This window comes from Anolis sagrei, chromosome 5 (assembly GCF_037176765.1).
Source record: "Anolis sagrei isolate rAnoSag1 chromosome 5, rAnoSag1.mat, whole genome shotgun sequence".
NCBI lineage: Eukaryota > Metazoa > Chordata > Lepidosauria > Squamata > Dactyloidae > Anolis > Anolis sagrei.
Genome location: NC_090025.1, coordinates 48,029,913 through 48,050,147, shown reverse-complemented (window position 1 = coordinate 48,050,147; position 20,235 = coordinate 48,029,913). Strand labels below are relative to the sequence as shown.

The 20,235-nt window shown below is 38.3% G+C and overlaps 1 protein-coding gene across 1 annotated transcript in view; it reads left to right on the top strand.

The window, feature by feature from the left end:
* The window catches only part of TTC29 (tetratricopeptide repeat domain 29), a 128,235-nt gene that overhangs the window by 53,227 nt on the left and 54,773 nt on the right, over positions 1–20,235 (top strand). Inside the window, exon 8 of the mRNA XM_060776201.2 lies at positions 2,000–2,085. Coding sequence (XP_060632184.2) covers positions 2,000–2,085 — 86 coding nt within the window. The remainder of the gene's footprint in view (positions 1–1,999; positions 2,086–20,235) is intronic.

Sequence of the window (20,235 nt, the reverse complement as noted above, 5' to 3'; positions counted from 1 at the left end):
CCGAATATAAGCCAAGGTACCTAATTTTACCACCAAAAACTGGGAAAACGTTTTGACTCGAGTATAAGCCGAGGGTGGGAAATGCAGCATCTACTGGTAAATTTGAATATAAAAATAGATACCAATAAAATTTAATTAATTGAGGCATCAATAAGTTAAATGTTTTTGAATATTTACATAAAACTGTAATTTAAGATAAGACTTCCAACTCTGATTAAATGATTATTCTAACCTTCTTCAATGTAAATGTGCTTACATATCCTTCCAATAATAATAATAATAATAATAATAATAATAATAATAATAACAGAGCATAATAATGGAAATGTGATAATAACAGTAATGATAGAGTGAAATAATAAATGTAATAATAATAATAAATAGAGAAAAATAATAAATGTAAAAGTAATAATAGAGTAAAATAATAAATGTAATAATAATATTAATAATAGCAACAGAGTAAAATAATAATAAATAACCTTGACTTGAGTATAAGTTGAAGGGAGCTTTTTTAGCCTAAAAAAGAGCTGAAAACTCAGCTTATACTCCAGTATATATGGTAATGTTTATGCTATGTGTTTGCGATTACCAGATAATTACCTTGGTGTTTGCAATTACCAGATAATTTGAATGCAAGCACTGTATATTCCTTTATTTCTATGTGTAGTTGAAAATTAATCTTCATGATTCTGTTTTTGAAGATTTTTTCTGGAGATCATTGATGTGAATGTGAGACAGACATTTTTTTTCTGGAGGGATTATTCCTTAGAAAATAAAGATGGCTTTGTTCCTAAAGTTTGTTCTGTCAGAATCCCCTCAAAATGTCTGTATGTTCAGTCAAACACAAGAAGAATGTGTTTCTTTGCACTTTAAATGCCAAATATCCTTTAACCCAATAAAAGGCATGGCCTGGCTTACCGGGCCAGGGAAGTTGCGGTGCAGGGCGTCCTCCGTTGACATTTTGCCAGAGGGGGGGCTTCTTCCTCCCAGAAGCCCCCTCGCTCAGCGGGAAGGTTTCCCGTCATCCAGCCGGGTGGCCCAATCGGCTAGCCAGCCATGCCTCCAGCTGGGGGAGGCTGGAGCTGGCCTCTCCTCCCTCATGGGCAGCCTACTTAAGGCTGCCCCATGCTCCCCAGCAGGCGCTGTGCCTGCAACAGCTGATCCACCCCACCCACCCTGCATGCGGTTCAAGTAATTGTCTACAGTTAGCTTGTTTTGTTAAGTTATCCCAGTTACCTATTCTCTATTGCTTGTTTTTGGTGCTACTCGTCACAACTCCTGGTTGGCATAGGGCATGGGCCCTGGATTTGGCTTGGTATCCCCCCCTAGCGGTAGGGGGGAACGCCTGGTGGTCTCAGGGGTACCGAGTTTACATTGGGCCCGGTATTGTGCCGACGGCACCCTGGCGTGTCTTGTGGTATCGGACAGCAGTGGTCTGGCCGATCCTGATCCAGGGCCCATGCATGGCTGCCAACCCTTGTTCCTGTTGTCAATAAATGAGTTGTGGCCATTGTTTATCCCAACACCCTTGTGTGAGTGGTTTTATTGAGCCTGCGGAAGGAGGTGTATCGCCCGTGCACACGCAACTGGAGGGGGGCATACCTTTGCAATTGTGTGATAATGTGTAACTTTACATTTTAGAGGCTATGCTAATAAAATTGGCTATCCTTTAGAGGTAAAGACTTAGTAGTTATAAAATAATTATGATTTTGCTGCAGTAAATATAGAAACAAAGTTAAGATCCTTTCCTGATTACTACTTCTGAATTGACACTTCAGTTCTATTACACTTGCATGTCTTGGATCAGAGGTACTTGTAGCATTGTGTGGAAGGTGAAAGCAAGAGATCTGAACTTACTGTTAACACATTCATTCTTTGTTGACTGTATTTGTGCATTTGCAAAATTTAAGGCCCTGAAATCAAGATAATGAAAAAAGAACTGTAGTCTTAATTCATCAACAGGGTAAGTTATAACTGTAGTCTTTATTTATTTATTTAGTGGGGAGTAAGAAGATGGAAGGAGAAGCTGCCTACTGTTTAGCTTTAGTATATCATTCAGCTGGAGAAGAAAGTATGGCGATACTTGTAAGTTTAAGTGATTAATGTTTTATCGCATTTTTCTGACTGTAACATTAACTTACCTGTAGAAATGATGAATGGGAGCTTTGAGCAGTGTCAAATGTTCCTGCTGAGTTCCAGCAAACCAGCCATGATTTTCCAGGGCACTTTTCCAACTTCTTCATTAGATTTCGGTCCTAAATGTCAGTTAATATTCCATATCTCTGGAGCATAGTCACTATGTATTTGACTGTTTCGGGACAAATTTCTCTATTTTAGGATTCCCCCCCCCCCCTTAAAATAAAGTAAAAAGTTAATTTTTGTTCTCCACAAATTGGTTGAAAAATGGTTTTATAAATAAACTAGCTGTGCCCTGCCACGCGTTGCTGTGGCCTATAGTAAAACTTATCAAAGTTGAGGTAGATATCTGGACTATTATGAAAGAGAGGTCCCTACCTATTCCTTCCCCCTTTTCCTCCCCCTTTCTCTCCTTTCTTCCTTCTCTACCTCTTTCTTTCTTTCCTTCTTTCACTACTTGGTTTCATCCTTCTCTCTTTCCTTCCTCCCCTCCCCCTTTCTTCCTTTGCCTTTCTTCCCTCCCTGTTTGCTTCCTTCTTTCACTTTTTATTTCCTTTTATTTCACCACCATCATAACAATAACAATAATGCAATGCATTGCCTCCGGGACCTGACACCTCTCCCATTCCCCCTAAAAGGGTCTCATAGGAACAATAGCATAATAATAATAATAGAAATAACAACCTTTACCCGCCACGTGTTGCTGTGGCCAATCTTCCCTCTTTCTCTCCTTCTTTCCCTCCCTCCCTCCTTCCTTCCTTCCTTCCCATCTTTTCTTCTCTTCTTTCTCTCTTTCCTTCCTTCCCCCTTTTTCTTTCTCTTCTGCTGTCTCTCTTTTCTTTCCTTCCATCTTTCCTTTTCTTTCCTTTTCTTCTTCCTCTAACTTTCCTTCCTTCCCCCTTTTTCTTTACCTCCCTTTCTCTTTCTTCCTTCTTTCCTTCCTTCCTGTCTTTCCTAGATTTTGACAGGGCGGGAAGGGGCGGGGCGGGGTTTGGAGGTGGCATGAAGTAAAAGGAGGTAAGATTGGGGCAGGGGAGTGATGGAGCGTGGGGTTGCGTATGTGTGTGCGGCAGCGGGGGGAGTGATGGAGCGTGGGGTTGCGTGTGTGTGTGCGGCGGCGGGGGGAGTGGGGTTGCGTGTGTGTGCGGCGGTGGGGGGAGTGATGGAGCGTGGGGTTGCGTGTGTGTGCGGCGGGGGGGGTGTGTGTGCGGGAAGCGGCGCGGCGGGGCTTGGAGTGGGCATGGTTTCCGCAGAGGGAACGTTGGCCGGAAGGCCATGTGCGCGCGCCAGGGAACTTGCGGCTGGGCGCCAATGCGCATGCTCAGTTGTTTTGCCGTTTTGTGAGTGTGTTGTTGTGTTGTTTTTCATTTTGAGTAGATATGTTTGTACCTTGTGGGTTGTGTTATGGGCACGGGGATTTTAGTTAAGTTTCGTTGGGGGATTTTTGAGTTTTGTTGTTTTGCCGTTTTGTGAGTGTGTTGTTGTGTTGTTTTTCATTTTGAGTAGATATGTTTGTACCTTGTGGGTTGTGTTATGGGCACGGGGATTTTGGTTAAGTTTCGTTGGGGTTTTTTTGAGTTTTGTTGTTTTGCCGTTTTGTGAGTGTGTTGTTGTGTTGTTTTTCATTTTGAGTAGATATGTTTGTACCTTGTGGGTTGTGTTATGGGCACGGGGATTTTGGTTAAGTTTCGTTGGGGTTTTTTTGAGTTTTGTTGTTTTGCCGTTTTGTGAGTGTGTTGTTGTGTTGTTTTTCATTTTGAGTAGATATGTTTGTACCTTGTGGGTTGTGTTATGGGCATGGGAATTTTGGTTAAGTTTCGTTGGGGTTTTTTTGAGTTTTGTTTCCTCGTTGGATGCCCCTAACAAATTTATATATATAGATAAAGTGCTAATATAATGAACCTGAATGATAAACATGTCTTCATAAGCCTGCATATTTGCTTTTTAATCATATAGACATTTGTATTGCATCCTTGCCTGTTTAAAAAAGGAGGCACTGGTTACACTGCTTTGCATTGCTGGCATGTATGGTTTCCTAAAAGTTGTCATATCCTTGATCATCTTACATTTTGCATTCTGTTTGCTAAATATTCTAATATTATAGCTATATTATATACTATATTTTGGATATTGTATAATATTAGAATATAATAATTAATTCTAGATGTTTATTTGTTTTTTGAGCTAGCAAGTTCATAACTGGTTGTTGAATCTGAACCTTTTGGTTAGGTATAGCTAACCCTCATTGTTTTATTTGAGGGTCCTATCATTTATTCCAATGGGGATGTAGATATTATGTTATACCGGTTATTGGCTCGCACCCAAATCAAGAGTGGGAGGTGTACTACCTAGAAGTTGTGGTTGGTGATAATGGCATCTCTATATAGATTGCAGCATGTGAAAAAAGAGGACTTAATATTTTGTTCTCTCTATAGTTTTGCTTTTGCCCCATTCAAATTCCTTCTCATAGTTGATGTTTTCTCAGGCCCCTTCTACACTGCCATAAAAATCCAGATTATCTAATTTAAACTGGATTATATGGCAGTGCAAATTCATACAACTTAGTTCAAAGCAGATAATGTGGATTATCTGCTTTGATAATCTGAATTACATGGCAGTGTAGAAGGGGCCTCAGAAGCCAAAGAAGAGGAGCACATATGAAAAGGCCAAGCAATTCAGGAAACAAAGCTCTACGTGCTGTTAAATGGTCACTTCCTTTACTTGTTTTTAAAGTTGTTGTGATCATGAATTTGCTTCCTCTATGAAACTGTTTGGGAAAAAGAAAAGGATCATACATGAATATGACATTCACATAAAAAATCACATTCAGTTTAACCCCAAATTTGAGGCCCTTTCTCACCTAATAGTGTTTTAATTGTACTTAATTATAATGTTTTCATTCTATAGAACCCAGGGATTTGTAATTTAAGGAGGGACATAAAGAATTCCCTGCTGGAATGTTCTAATGCCTTACCAAAGTACCAACTCCAGGATACTGTAGAATGTCACTGAGGCCTCTTCTGTACTACCATATGATCTAGATTATCAAAGCAGATAATCTACATTATCTGCTTTGAACTGGATTATATGAATCTAGTTCAAAACAGATAATCTGGATTTTATATGGCAGTGTAGAAGAGGCCTGAGACCACATTCACACAGTGTCTAAGAAATGGGAATTCCCATTTCAAAATAGGGGGTGTCTAGACAACGTCAGGTTTTTTTGTCCCTCTTCTAAAGCCTGTGTTTTGGCACTGTCAGAAAGTGTCCTAAGACAGTTAAAGTGGAATCACAATGGAGTAACTATTGGTGTAATGTCAAAAGTCCCCAAGACTTGGTCCAATTCTATTTCTACTGTTTAAAATATGGTGGATTTCTTGTTATAAATTGTTCTTTTAATTGCTTGCCTTTTGGAAAAACTATAAAGAAAAAAGGAGTCTACAGCAGTTAGCAACAGTCGAGCCATTTAACCCTTGATTTCAGGCATCTTATTCTATATGCAGACACACAAGGTAGTAAGAGACAAACAAGTAATTAAATAATTAAAGATAAGGAATTGCTTGTTAAAACAAGGCTAAGTTGTCAGTTTTTCTTTGTGTCAGAATAGTTTTGTAAGGCATTCACTAAAGCAGATCTTGGTTTCTCAGGATTGCATTATGACTATTTGTAAACTAGCTCCTATCTGTGGCTTCCATCTTTTGCTTCATAGTAGTTTTAATACAGTTTTCCTGAAATTATAAAGGTAAATTTGTAAATAAGCAACAGGTACTACAGCAGGCATGGGAATCTTTCATGTGTCCCTCCAAATGTTGGTGAATTTTAAGTCCTGTCTGCTTTACCCACATTATTAAGAATGTGAAGAGTTTTGAATTAGTCCCATTCTCAATTTACGGAAATATATACATCTCTGTGGATATTTAAGTTCTAGAAAACCTTTTTTCAAGGAATTATGTGGGATACTGAGAAAAGTCTCTGTGAAGGCTATTCCTACACCTTAAATGTTACTAAATATGATTTATTAAATAGTCGTTTTTTATTTTATAAGATCAGAAAAGTAGTGTTACCCTCATCTCAGGAAAGTAAGGGAAGATTATACAGAGAATCATAGAATCATAGAGTTGGAAGAGACCTCATGGGCCATCCAATCCAACTCCCTGCCAGAAAGCAGGAAAATTGCATTCAAATCTTATTAAAACAGCTTTTGGTGATATTTTTTTACTGTAAATATAAATAAAATCAGATTGACAGGATATTGATATTAAAATAGTTTTGCTCAACTGCAGTCATTAATAGATATAATATATTTCAAAACAAATTCAATAATATAGATAGTGCATCTTTTGGACAAAATAACTATAAAACTTTCAGAATCATTAAAAAAAGCAGGTTGACTTTTTTGTATTAAGCACAAGCACACAGTGCAGCCTGAACATTAGTTTTAAAATACTTTATAGATTCCTTTAATCCTTAGCAGTGATCAATATATACAGTGGTAAAGTATCAGCAGTCTTCAGTTGAACTGAGCACAAGTGAGCTTTACTGTCCAATTAGAAATATTGGCTAAAATTTACCGCTCTGTTCTCAGTTTAATTGTCTCTTTATTCAAGGGGAGCTCAGATGCTTACAGAGATGAAATCATTGCAGTCTCTTCCCAGAGGACTGCTGGTTATCATTACTTGTAACATGCAAGGAATACAGCTAGGAGCCAGTTTGCCACATGGTAATGTGTAGTTCATCTCCAGCTTCTGTAGCATGCTAAAAGGGTCTTGCCACACAGTATGAGACTATATGAATATACACTTGGGGGTCTTGGCAGTTATTTTCTTCTGTTCATTTGGAGTTTTCTTTATCCCTTTGTTCTCTAAGCCCACCTCAGGCAGCCTCCTTCTGGGGGACTCTAAAGGGAACAGTTTTTTTCTTTAAGATACCATTGCTTATGACTGTCTCCTCTTGTTTATTTTGTTTATTTCTCTCATCTCTTAATGCAAACAGTATAGAGAGCACTTGTTCAGGATAATCTCATAATACATGATTTTGAAACTTGGCTTCATTATGCTACAGACTTCTGAATAAAGATGTAGCTGCCTTGTCTAAAGACTAAACAATTCCTGATGGGATTCTTATGGGAAGTGTTTCATCGTTACCAGTAAATTTGAATTATATGTACAACCATTTCAGCAAAACTAAGTTTAACTCTGAGTTGGTAGAAGAATGCAGTGTATCAATCTGTTAGGAAGAATGAAGTGTATTCCAAAAAGGCCTCAAAAATAAAATTAATAAAGAAGACTAGAGGAGAGAGGTAGTCTTAAACATGACCCTACCTGCAAGTAAAACATTTCTGGGAACCTTGCAAACTTTCTTTTTCACTGGAACAACATCTTCTGAAACAGTAATGAGAAGTGCCTGCAGCAACAAAAATTATGAATTTGGATTTTTTTAACTCTATAGTTTTCAAAATTTTGTACAATTGACACAAATATAACATAATTATACCACCTTAGAAGTAGACAATCCATTAAATTGCAACTTATTTGTGAACAGAACAAAAGATTACAGTAGCTAGAACCTGCAACTAAAAATTACATTTTATAATTTAATGGGAGAAAAATTACTTACAAAAAGGCCATTATTATTACTTTCTCTTTTCTGTTGTCTTCATCTGCCTCTGAAGTGTCAGGTGCTGCCATTTCTTAGCTTCAAACATTAGCTGGCATTGTTTTTAACAGAACCAAAGATCTGAAAAACTTCTGATTCTGGTTGACTTAGGGGAAATGTGGTTAGAGCTGTTAAATTCCCCATGGATAATAAATAAGCAAATAAAAGTATTTAAAATAACCACTGTTTGTATCTACCAATTGAGATGGAAGTGCAGTCTGCTTTTAATATTTGTAGATGGGTTTGGGGTCAAAATTATCTTTAAAAACAGAATTAGTAACTATTATTCAACACAAACTCTGAGAATAACTGTGATGGAAAATGGGTACGGGTGGAGTCACAAGAAAGAGCTTATATCTCCCTATAAAGCAATCCTGGTCCTGGTTTCTAATGGTCTTGTGGTCATCTTCGGGGGGAAAATAAACATTGTTTTGATATCATCCATCTTGGTGCCCTAACTACAGGTGATTGAGCTGTAGTCTTGCTCCCTTGTTCCCTAAGAGCTCAGTTTTCATCTGATGTTATGCAAATCCACATGAGTCCAGAATATGTTTTGAGATCAGATGATACAGCTATCTCACTGAAGTTAAACTGGTCATGGTTTGGTTGGTGGTTATCTTTGAAATCTTTGTATGTCACCTTCAGTTCCTTGATGGAAGAAAGGCAAGAAAGTAAGCATATTTAAGCATACTTAAATAGAAAAATACAATAAATACCTGTCTTCCTATTCAGTCTCTTCTAGAAAAAAAGATATAGTGTCCCAGAGCTTGAAATGTCCCTCATCAAGTGTTCTGCCATTTCTTATGTGTGCTGAAAAGTAGTTTTTAAATTTGGTAATTTTACATTAATGTTTTACATAATAGCAAGAGTTGTGTTATATGCATCTAGAGAAACACAAAAGACAATTGCCTTGCTTCTGTCGAGCATTAAAATTGCTTTATGGTGTTTCCTGATGAGTATGAGATAGATAGTGAAGAAGACAAGCAGTCTTGTACTGGGAGCAGAGTGTCAGCAAGAGCAGCCAGTTAGGAGGATCTGTGTGAATATGAGAGGAGAGAGAAAGAGACAGAGCCTGCATCTACACTGTAGAATAAATGCAGCTTGTAGTTTTACAGTCTTTAGCCTTCTCTGTCAAAGAGTGCTGGTGCTTGACAGAACTACAAATTCTAGGATGCCATCACACTGAGCTATGGCAGTTAAAGTGATGTCAAACTGCATCAGTTCTGATGCACCCAGAAAGAAAGAAATTAGAAGGATGGGTCGTCAACTTATGACATAAGTATAGAATTCAACACCCTTACTGTTTGATGTGTAGTCCTAACCTAGTTTTGTCTGAATCATTTGTTTTGCATGCACTTAATCTTGTACTTTTCACACAGTTGCAATTGTGTTAAGCTGATTTGTGGTTGCTTGACATCACAAAGACAGGTCTGCTTGCAATGAGGCATGTGCAAGCACATGTAGTGACTAAAATTAACACTTTTTTGTGTTTGTAGGTAGGAAGACATATAGAAAATTATATCAGTTTACTTTCTAAATGGATGGTTAGTACACATACTGTTATGGAGATGGTGTACTATTACTTCATTTTTTTTATTTATTAAAAGACTAGCCATCCCCTGCCACGCGTTGCTGTGGCCCATTCTGCTGATCTGGAAAATAAAGTAATTAGAAAGTGTTGGTTTCTAATATATGTAATGTCTTTATGCTTATGGGGAAACAGTATTTCTTGCTGTTTCTTTGTCAGTGTTGATGTGGAGATTGTCTGGTTTGCACTCCTCCCACACAACCACCCCCTGTGGTTTATTTTGGGGAACGACTGGCACCGTTCCTTCCAAAGTGGCGCTCCATCATGACGGACGCATGGGTCCTGGATGTAGTCCACAGGGGCTACGCCATTGAGTTTAAGTCCGCACCAAAGGTGGGCCATGTCCACGCCACTCCTATATCTGAGTCCTTGTTGAAGGAAGTACATACCTTGTTGGAAAGGGGGGGCATACTGCCCCTCCATCCATCTTTTTTTCCTCAGGCATATTTTTCAAGGTACTTTCTTGTCTCCAAGAAGGATGGTGGCCAGCACCCTATTTTGGACCTGAGAAGCCTCAACAGACACATCTGTACACGCCGCTTTTGCATGGTCACACTTTTCACACTTCTCCCTCTTCTCTCTCGAGAAGCCTGGTTCGCTACAATAGACCTCAAAGATGACTATTTTCACATCGCCATTGCATCCAGACAACATCGTTACCTGGCCTTCATGATAGGCCAGGATGCTTTTTGCTTCTGGGTTCTTCCCTTCGGCATATCAACTGCACCGCGGTGTTTACTAAGTGTATGACGCCTCCAGAGCATCATGGTGTTCCTCTATATTGACGACTGGCTTTTGGTTGCCCAAACCTGAGAAAATCTTCTCCAGGACATAGATACTACGTTGCAGGACCTGGGCCTTGTCGTCAATCAAGCCAAGTTGCATCTGGAGCCGACTCAGCGCATCTGTTACTTGGGCACCATTTTGGTCTCCACGGTCTCACGAACATTCCTGCCAGAAGGTCGTTACCAAGTTCTTCAGTCACTGATTCTTCACACCTTGCACAAACGCAAGGTACTAGCCAGCCATATCCAGTCGCTCCTCGGCCACATGGCCTCCACAACAGCAGTGACCCCACTGGCACTTCTTTGACTGCGACCACTGCAGTTTTGGTTTCTTCACATCTTTCATCCTCTTTGTCACAGCCCTCACAGAATCCTCACAGTCCCTGCAAGCGTCCGGAGCTCCCTCCGATGGTGGCTGAGCCATGCCAATGTCTGCGGTGGTGTGCCATTCCGTCCCTGGCAGCCAACTGTGCAGCTTACAACAGATGCCTCTATGCAGGGCTGGGGTGCCCATTTGGGAGACCTTCTGGCTCAAGGCCGATGGTCCCGGCAAGAAGCCACGAACCATATAAGCTTTTTGGACCTACTTGCTGTCTTGTAGGAGGCTTGTAGGACATCCAGACTGCCCCGAGACTCTTGCCAAGGCTGTCTCGGGGACGCCTTCCAGTACAGTTGGCACAGTCCTCTCCTTTACATGTATCCTCTGCTTCCCCTCCTAATGAGGGTCCTGGCGAAGATAGACAAGGACAACGCGAACTGCATTCTGGTCATGCCATGGTGGCCTTGCCAACCATAGTTTGCCTCTCTCCCTGCCATGTCTGCAAGGGAGTTCATACAGCTGAGCAACAGGCCGGACCTTTTGTCCTCCCACTTCGGACAGATGCTCCACCCGGATCTCCATCACCTCCGCCTGACTGCATGACACATCAGGGCCCCCAACTCTCTGTAGTGGTGACAATTTTTAATGCAGCCCATCGGGATTCCACCAAGACTTCCTATGCCGCCAAGTGGAAGCGTTTTTCAGATTTTCTCAAACAGCATAATGTGGATCCCTTGTCCACCTCTACCCCACTGCTGCTGGAATTCCTGGCATTCCTGGCAGTGGCTGGGCTAGCTTACTCTTCTATCAAGTGTTACCTAGCAGCCATTTCGGCATATCGGAAGAGGGTGAACCTTCCATCTTGTTTTCGAGATCCACTCATTCAACTTTTTTTGCAAGGCTATAAGTGCATTCGCCCATAGGTCAGACCTCCGCCTCCGGCTTGGCAGCTCAACCTGGTCCTCTTGGTTCTGCAAAGACCACCTTTTGAGCCTATGTCCTCAACTGATTTAGTTTACCTTTCGTGGAAGACTGCTTTTCTTGTCGCTATCACGTCAGCTCGCAGTTGATGAACTGTGTGTGCTCTGTGCAGACAAGCCTTATATTAGGTTCCACACAAAGTCGTTCTGCATATGGACATTCTTTTTCTGCCAATAGTGCCTACGCTTTTTCATACGTCTCAAGACATCATTTTGCCTGCTTTTTTTCCTAACCCTTCTACGGATCTGGAACGATCCCTTCACCTCCTTGATGTCAGGAGGGCTCTTGCTTTCTATTTGCATAGGACAGAATCCATTCAGAAGTCTCTGAGACTTTTTCTTCAGTACCGGGCAGACACTGCAGACCTTCCTGTTTCGTCCCAGCACCTTTTGGCCTGGTTCATTATACTAATGGACTGCCCTATGTAGCTTGTCAGTCTACCATATGTGCGATTTCACAGAGACCACAAGGTAGAAATATAGGTTGCTTACCTGTAACCATGTGGTCATCTGTGAAATCCGCACATTCCCACCCTGCCTTCCCACTGAGTGTCATGCCCCAGTGAATCTGCCGCTGCACGACAGAGGAACTGGTGCTACAGCCCCACCTGTGTCCTATATGTACTATGGGGGGGACGGGTGAGGCTATAGCCTTAAAGGTATCGAGAGCTTGTTATAGGGTCCGAGCTGCTAAGCATGCACGAGAATTGCTACCATATGTGTGGATTTCACTGATGACCACTTGAAGAAACATGGTAACAGGTAAGCAACCTATATTTACTTGCACACCCAGATTCACTACTGTACCCATAGATGTGACCCTGTCTTGAGTTATGCCTGTCTCAAACATCTGTCTTGAAATCAAGCCAGCCTATTGAGATGGAGAAAGAGCATTGTTTTTTGAAGTATCCATCAACTTCTAATTCTGGATAAAGTTTGGAATGGTTTATCAATCACTGTTTTTGAATAATAAGATGACAAGTATTTGCATGCAAGTTCTTGGACTGCAATAATACCAACTTACACTGCCTCAATTTTTGCCCTGGGGATAATGTCATAGAAGTATACTGTGGATTTTTTCCATGAGCTACATAGAGAGAGGCAATAGCAGAGATATAAAGAGAGAGAGCAATATGAACATTATACTAATGGACTGCCCTGGAAACTTGTATATCCAGCACATTTTTACCATTAGGCAGGCTATACAGATGACTGAAGTAATAATTGCATTCTTGACAGAGTAGACACATAGATACTGAATTAACACTATATGTGTAGTGTTCTACATTGCAAAGCAAATTTCATATTAGATTATACCATCCTTCCCACAACCTAGGATTAATGTAGTTCATATATATATATATATATAGTACCATATATATTCAAGTATAAGCCGAGGTTTTAAGGCCCCTTTTAAGACTGGATAAACACTCCTCGACTTATACTCGAGTCAATGGTATTTATTATTTTAATGGGTTATTATTATTTTTATTGCATTTATTATTTTACTCTATTATTGTTATTATATTTATATTATTTTACTCTATTATTATTATTATTATTATTTTACTCTATTATTATTGGAAGGATACTTAAGCACATTTACACTGAAGAAGGTTAGAATGATGGTTTAATCAGAGTTGGGCAGTCTTATCTTAAATTACAATTTTATGTAAATATTCGAAAACATTTAACCTACTGATGCCTCAATTAATGTAATTTTATTGGTATCTAATTTTATTTTGAAATTTACCAGTAGCTGCTGCATTTCTCACTCTCGGCTTATACTTGAGTCAATACGTTTTCCCAGGGGGGGTTTTGTGGTAAAATTAACTGCCTCGGCTTATATTCGGGTTGGCTTATACTCCAGTATATACAGTAAATCGGTTAGCTAAAGAAAACAAAGCAAATTTCATATTACAAATGCACTCCTGAACTAAAATTGAAAGCATGAAAACTAAGCACAATGCCAAAAGAGACAGTGTGGTGTGTAGTGGTCTAAATGCTGGATGAGGACTGCAGGAGTCCAGGGTTGAAATTCCTGCTCAGCTGTAGAGATACACTTGTGGGTGACTTTGGGATGTCACACACTCTCTCTGCCTCAGAGGAGGGCAATGGCAAACTTCTCTGACTAAACTTTTCAAGAAATCACATGAAAAGTTCTCTTAAGGATCACCATAAATCAGAGATGGCTTGAAGGCACACAACAGCAATACTTAGCTACTAAGACATTATTCTGTTCAGTTTGATAGTGTTTAATTGAAAAAAAATGTAAATTATGAATGTAAAATGAAAATCCTGTATTTGCATTTTATAGCCAAATCCCTTGGCTGAGTAGACATGTGTCGAAGTGATCAATATTTTTAGTTCTTAACAGTGGCCCATGGTCATTTTCCTCAGTGTTCTACTTCATTGTATACACTTTTTAGAAGCATAGTAATCCTCCAATTAGAAAGAAATTAACACATACTTTGTAAAACATACAAAATAAAATATTAGTATGTTCATTTTCTGACAGTGCACATATTACATCCAGTTATTTTAACTCATGCCTTTTATAGTTGGATAAATAAATACAAGACATTTAATAAAAAGGAAAAGTTTATTAAGACCTAAATCTAGCACAGTTCTTAAAAGTTTTATTTCAGAACTTTGTGTTTAAGCCATGCCTTTAAAATATTATTTTGCATCCAGAAATTGATGTATTTCTCCATGATGCTGAAGTTTCATAGGAAAAATTCAGAAAGGTAAATATCTGATGTCTTCTCTGGAGAATTTTTACTTTAGTACCCAGATTAATATTCTTTGCATAATAAGATCTCAAATATTGACTGCTCCAATTCATTCTACCACTTAAATTTTATCCTATGTATATTTCCTTTTTTCGGTTCTGATCAAAAAGCTCTGTAGTAAACTATGAAATAAATCAACTGAATGTTCCCTGCTATGAATATAGCTATATCAGTATTTAAACTATTACAGTCTGAAATGTTGTTACACTGTTTTACATGGTAATGATGCTACTATTTCACACCACCATGTTACATATTATTATATCAGTTAGTGTTTAAATGTGCTCATGATTCCAATGTTTATTTCTATTTTTTTCAAATCCACGTGAACAAGATTTCTATAAATTGCATAGATTCAGAAATATATTTTGAATAGTACTTTTACTAATGTTTTTCAAAAAGAAACTGTGATTACATGAACTATTTGTTTAGATAGTAAGTTTATGTATATAAAATAAACTTGTTTTTAGCTTCTCGGAGAAGATAGTAGCATGTCTATCATTAGTGTCCTGTAAATATTAATTGGTAAAAATAAAAGGTAGATATACTGAAATCAGTGACTGGAAGACTTACACATATACATGCATACATAGACACACAGTGATATCAAGACAATAAAAAGTAACGTCATGCTGCCAGTCAGTTATATCAGGGTATCATATTGATATGATCAAAACCAGTTCAAACATGTGAGTCACAGTGTGACTGTACGAGAACTTGCATTTCTACTTACCCAATCTTCAGTCATCTTATTCACTTTTAGTTCATTGTTTCTTTACCGTCTCTGAAGAATCTCCCTTTCCTCTGTTTGTGTGCTTCCTAGTGGTCTTTATGATACACATCGTAGTGAAAAATCCTTGAGATGAAGGACTGTATCCTTGTCCCCGCTTCTGTCTCTGCACAGTTTTCAGACTTGTCGCTGCTCAGCACTCAGCACCACACTGACTTGTTTTGTCAATAACCATTTATTTGTTGCTGGAATAGTAGCAACCATTACATCTGACCTCCCTGTTTCATCAATTATGGATAGATTATTGGATGTGAACATCTGCAAAAGCTTGCTGTTGAATTCACCTCCTGGCTTGGATTAGATAAAGTATTAAACTGTTGTTTATTGTCAGGCCAAACCTCTACAAGGAAGCCAGGGAATTCCAAGACCAGCAGACCCCATCAGCAAGCACCAAAAATTGTTTACTATTGCTGCTGCTTCCCATAAGATTTTAGGCATTTATTATTTACACTTATTACTGGTTGTTATAACATACTTGATAAAAGCTCTTGGCAGGCATAGCGTTTTGAGTCATTGTCACAGCTGTCAGGATAGAAGGGATACATAAATTGTTTTTTGCCTCTTATATCACCTCTTTTGGAGAACAGACATAGCTTCTTCTGACAGTTGCACATTTATATTTCAAAGAAATATCCTCCAGTTGTGCTTGTTGAAAAATATATTTTTCAATTTTTCACTTAGAAAGTTTCTGTAAATGCTTTTATTATTATTTTACATAAATTAATCCCATTTTGGGTTGACTGCCATTTTAGCAGTTTGATAGTTATTTTTACAAGTCTTATGCACAAAAATGTATACACAGCTATTGTAGAAATGAACTTGTTTATTTTTTATTTTGACCTACATTTTATGTGTATACAATTTTTATATTTCGTGTCAAAAGCATTGCATAAATAAGCATAAAAGTGATAAAATAGAGGGAGCACAAACAGGTAAATAATTTTTGTCCTCAAAAGGGCAACAGTGACCACATTGTCTGTAGCTTTAAACAATTCTTCCACTGTGCACAAGGTGGAGGATTATTTTAGATAATGCCATTTTGTCATGTTATCCCTTGATCTGCCCACTCTACTTCTGAATCTGTTCAGGGACATCCAAGTTGCCCATTCTTGTTTTGCCCCTGGCAGCAGACCTTCGTGGGGGGGGGCATCCATTTGGAATTTCTTGGTTTATATGTGTATGTATAAGTGTGTATACAATATAACAGTATTTTATGACTTTAATGTATATATAGAGAGGGGAGAGGGACTGGTATGTATGTGTATATACAATAAGTTATAATCTATATCTTCCTTTCATCTCGCTCATCCTTGTTCTCTTCCCTCAGTCATACCATTGTGCAAAATATTTATCTGTCAATCTTCCTACATATAGATTTTCTTGTGTTTAATTGTCTAGCATTATAGAATGTAGGGAAAGTAGATCCACTGGAAATCCATGGGCAAATTGTGTGAATTCAAGGCAAAATTGTCACAGTGGGTAGGGGATGGAAGCATCAGGTAGAAATCCACTATGTCACGTTTTTTCACCTTTTTCAGTGGTGTGCCAGGGAATTCCAATAGTATTTGTCTTCCTCTGAGGCGGTGAGAGTATGACTTGCCAAATATCACTCAAAGGGTTTCATTGCCAAGTGAGGGTTCAAACTCTTTCCAGAATCATAAACCAACACTCAAACCAATATAAACTATGATAGTCTTAATGACTCAAAATCAGGTCCTTTTTAATATCCTCTGTGATTTCTATTAACTCAGCTTTGCTTTCTGCCTGGCTCAGTTTTTGTGATTGGGGCTCTGGCCCTGAAAGGGGTGGATATAGGAGCCTTTGAAATACAGATATTCATAACACCGCTCTTTTTAACTATATATAGAGAGATATTAATAATTCTATATAAAAGTATATTCAGGATATTTGTATAAGATAGACACAAAACATAAGTTAATTTTGTGCTTAGACTTAAGTTCCATCTCCAAGATATTTACTGTGTATGCTAGTATTCTCAAATCTGAAAAAAAAATCCAAACTATGGAACACTTCTAGTCCTAGGCATTTCAGATAAGTGATACTCAACCTGTATAGTTTATACATCTATGCTAAGTGTATAGGAAAAAGAAGTCGTTTTTTTTTTTCATTTCAACTTAGAAGTCTGTGGGGTTTTGCAAAGCTAGCCATTTTGTTTCCTCCCCCTCCCATCATTGTGTCCACCAACACCTCCTCTGATTCCAGAAAAATATCTTTGGACGCTGCTGCCTAGTATGATCTTGATTCTGTTACAACAGTGCTTGTCACCTTGTATTTATGTGTAATGGTTTTGAAATAATGTTACAGTTGATTGTCTGAGCCATGTTTAAAGAACTCTAAATGAAGCAAAAGGATTTACTGCTCTTTATGAAAGGTCTAAGCAGTATTAAATTGTTAGAAATCAAAATAAATACATTCCTTAATGTGTTTGAGAATGATTTACAAGAGAAGAGTTTAACAAGAAAGGGTGATACATAGAACATATATGCATTTGATGCCATTATTCTTTTTTTAAAGGACGTTTTTCATAAAGTGGATGTAATATTATTCAGTTATCTTGAATGACTTTTTTAAAACTTATACAATCATTTGCTTCTTTGGTTTTACTTATTTTTTTCTGCTTACAAATTTAGCACTGATGGTGATTCACATCTTAGGAGTCAGGATTTTACATTATTGCACATCATATAATACCATATAATACTGTATAATAGGCTTGTGAAATATGGCTGAACCGTAGTCCATTTCTGTTATCCAAATTTCGGCGGACCCACAGATCAATTTTTCGTGAACCTCTCGATAACGGTCGCCATACAAAAAACTGTTTTTGGACCGCAGCTGAAAAATGCAGTAAGATCCAACCCATTAGAGGGCTCCCCGTGCTCCCCTTCCCGTCCTTTTTATGGCTACCAGGATAAAATAACCACAGCTGGAGGACACATCTACCACTGCTAGCCGACCAAGTTTCATAACCTTTGGGTCATCCCCTGATTTTTAGGAATGTCTTTTCTTTCTAGAAATAAAATCTCCTTTAAAAAAATCCCAAAAAGGTATCTCCATTGGCCCTGCTATGTAACTTTTCTAGGAGAAGCAGCAGGGCACCATTCCTTCCCGCCAGACTTCCACATTGCACAGCACAAGGAAAGGAGGAGGAGACAAATGATTTGATCGAGGGGGAGCTGAAGGATTGATATACAAAGGAGTGGGTTTTCAAGATTATAAGGAAAATATGGGCAGCTTGGAAACTGTCCGCAAAACTCCTGATGGGAAAGTGAGGGATTCAAGTTACCAACAAGAAGGGGATTCCCAACATAGAATTTTCCTACCAAATGAGCTGGCCTTTGATATTTTAGACTCACATTTGAACACAGAGAGAATGTGAACAGGGGGAGATGGAGTTCATTCAAATCTATTAAGAAGTTCCTTGGGACTTCAATATCAGTGTTGGTTAAAAAAAAACCTTCTTAACATCTTTGGCATCAGTACTGTAGCTTTGGTGCTCATTATTACCAATAATTTATTAAGCTTCCACAATACCATCTGCATAAACTATCGATACCAAGATTAGTTCTATTTATTTCTATACTAGAGAAGGGTTAAAATTGGTCCCACTTTCAATTTGAATTCAAACTCTTGATTTTGAACCAAGTTCTAATGATAATTGACTGAAATTAATGAATGAATAAATAAATAAATACAGGATTTTGAACTGAGTTGGATAAGCACTTGCTTAGTATGACTTACAACCTGTGATCTCTCTATCAATGCCTCAACCTTCTGCTTGGTACAAAACTGAGGTGGTTATCAATTCTTTGGAGATATTTGATGCCAGCACATCACAATTTCACACAAATACCCATTTTTTTGCTTCAAGATTAAGCTTGATATTGATAGGAACTTTCTTGTGTTTTTTTTTCATTTTTAATTGAGAAGTTCTTGATATCAGAAAGACTACTTTATATTTTCCTTTCTTTTTTTCTATGATAGTCTAAATGAAAGATTTAGACTATCATAGAAAGTTGTCATATTCAACTCCATTGTAGTGGAAACCACTCAGTCTAAGCAGAGTCTTAAAATCCATTTTCATCCATTTGATATGGAGGGCTTAGGTTGGATACCTTTGGCTGTTATTGTAATTCTTCTGTTGTAATATGGCATACAGGTGGAGAATATGTAAAGATTTTCCATATCTTGCTTCAGTCATTAATCAGAATGGAGAACATAGTCAACATATCAAAAGGCAGCTAAGACTCAGAAGGATAGCTGTGAAGAAACTAGACAAGATCCCAGAGTGTCCATATATAGAATATTAAAATTAGGATTGTCCATGCTATTGAATTTCAAATTTCTATACAAGGCTGCGAACAGTGAAGAAAGCTTATAGGAAGAAACTCAACTCATTGAGTTTCTTCCTATAAGCCATGGACAGCTAAAGAGACAGATTAATTAGAATTAAAGCAAGCCAATCCTGAATTCTCCATAAAAGCTGAGATGACCAAACATTTGAGTTATTTATTTGTTTGTTTGTTTGTTTGTTTATATGACACCTTTCCCCCAAAGTGAGACTCAAGGCAGCTCACAGATGAAATTAATTAAACCTAACAGAATCATGATGTAATCACGAGAAGACATGACTCACTGGAACAGACCACATTACAGATGGATATTCGGTCATAAATAGAAGTCGACTTGACTGCAGTTAACAGCAGTCCCCTATTTATCAGAAGACCAGAAGAACGTGCCTCTTTTATTTCATCAGTGTCCCCATTATCTGGCTGAAGAAAAAATTAAGGTAGCACTCTTCACAGATTGTACCTGTAAGGTTATGATAGGAACTATAACTTTAGCATGTCACATTTGGCTCTGCTTAGCAGGTATAGCAGAGGACATGATTAAAAGAGTGGAAGACTTTCATTTTGAGGAGGATGGCCTGAATAATGTTAAAGCTTGGTCATCAGTTGTGACAAGAGAGCACAACATACCTACACTGTAAATCTCCATAATAAACATCTAACCAGTCAGTACAGAGTCTTCAAATGAACATTGTTGCTCCTTCAAACAACTTCATTACCACTCCTCTTATTCATCAAAGAGGTCATGAGTGATGTCCAAACATCACCAGTGTCTACAAGTTCTCCCAAGGTCTATCTCAAAAATAAGCAAATGGGGCTG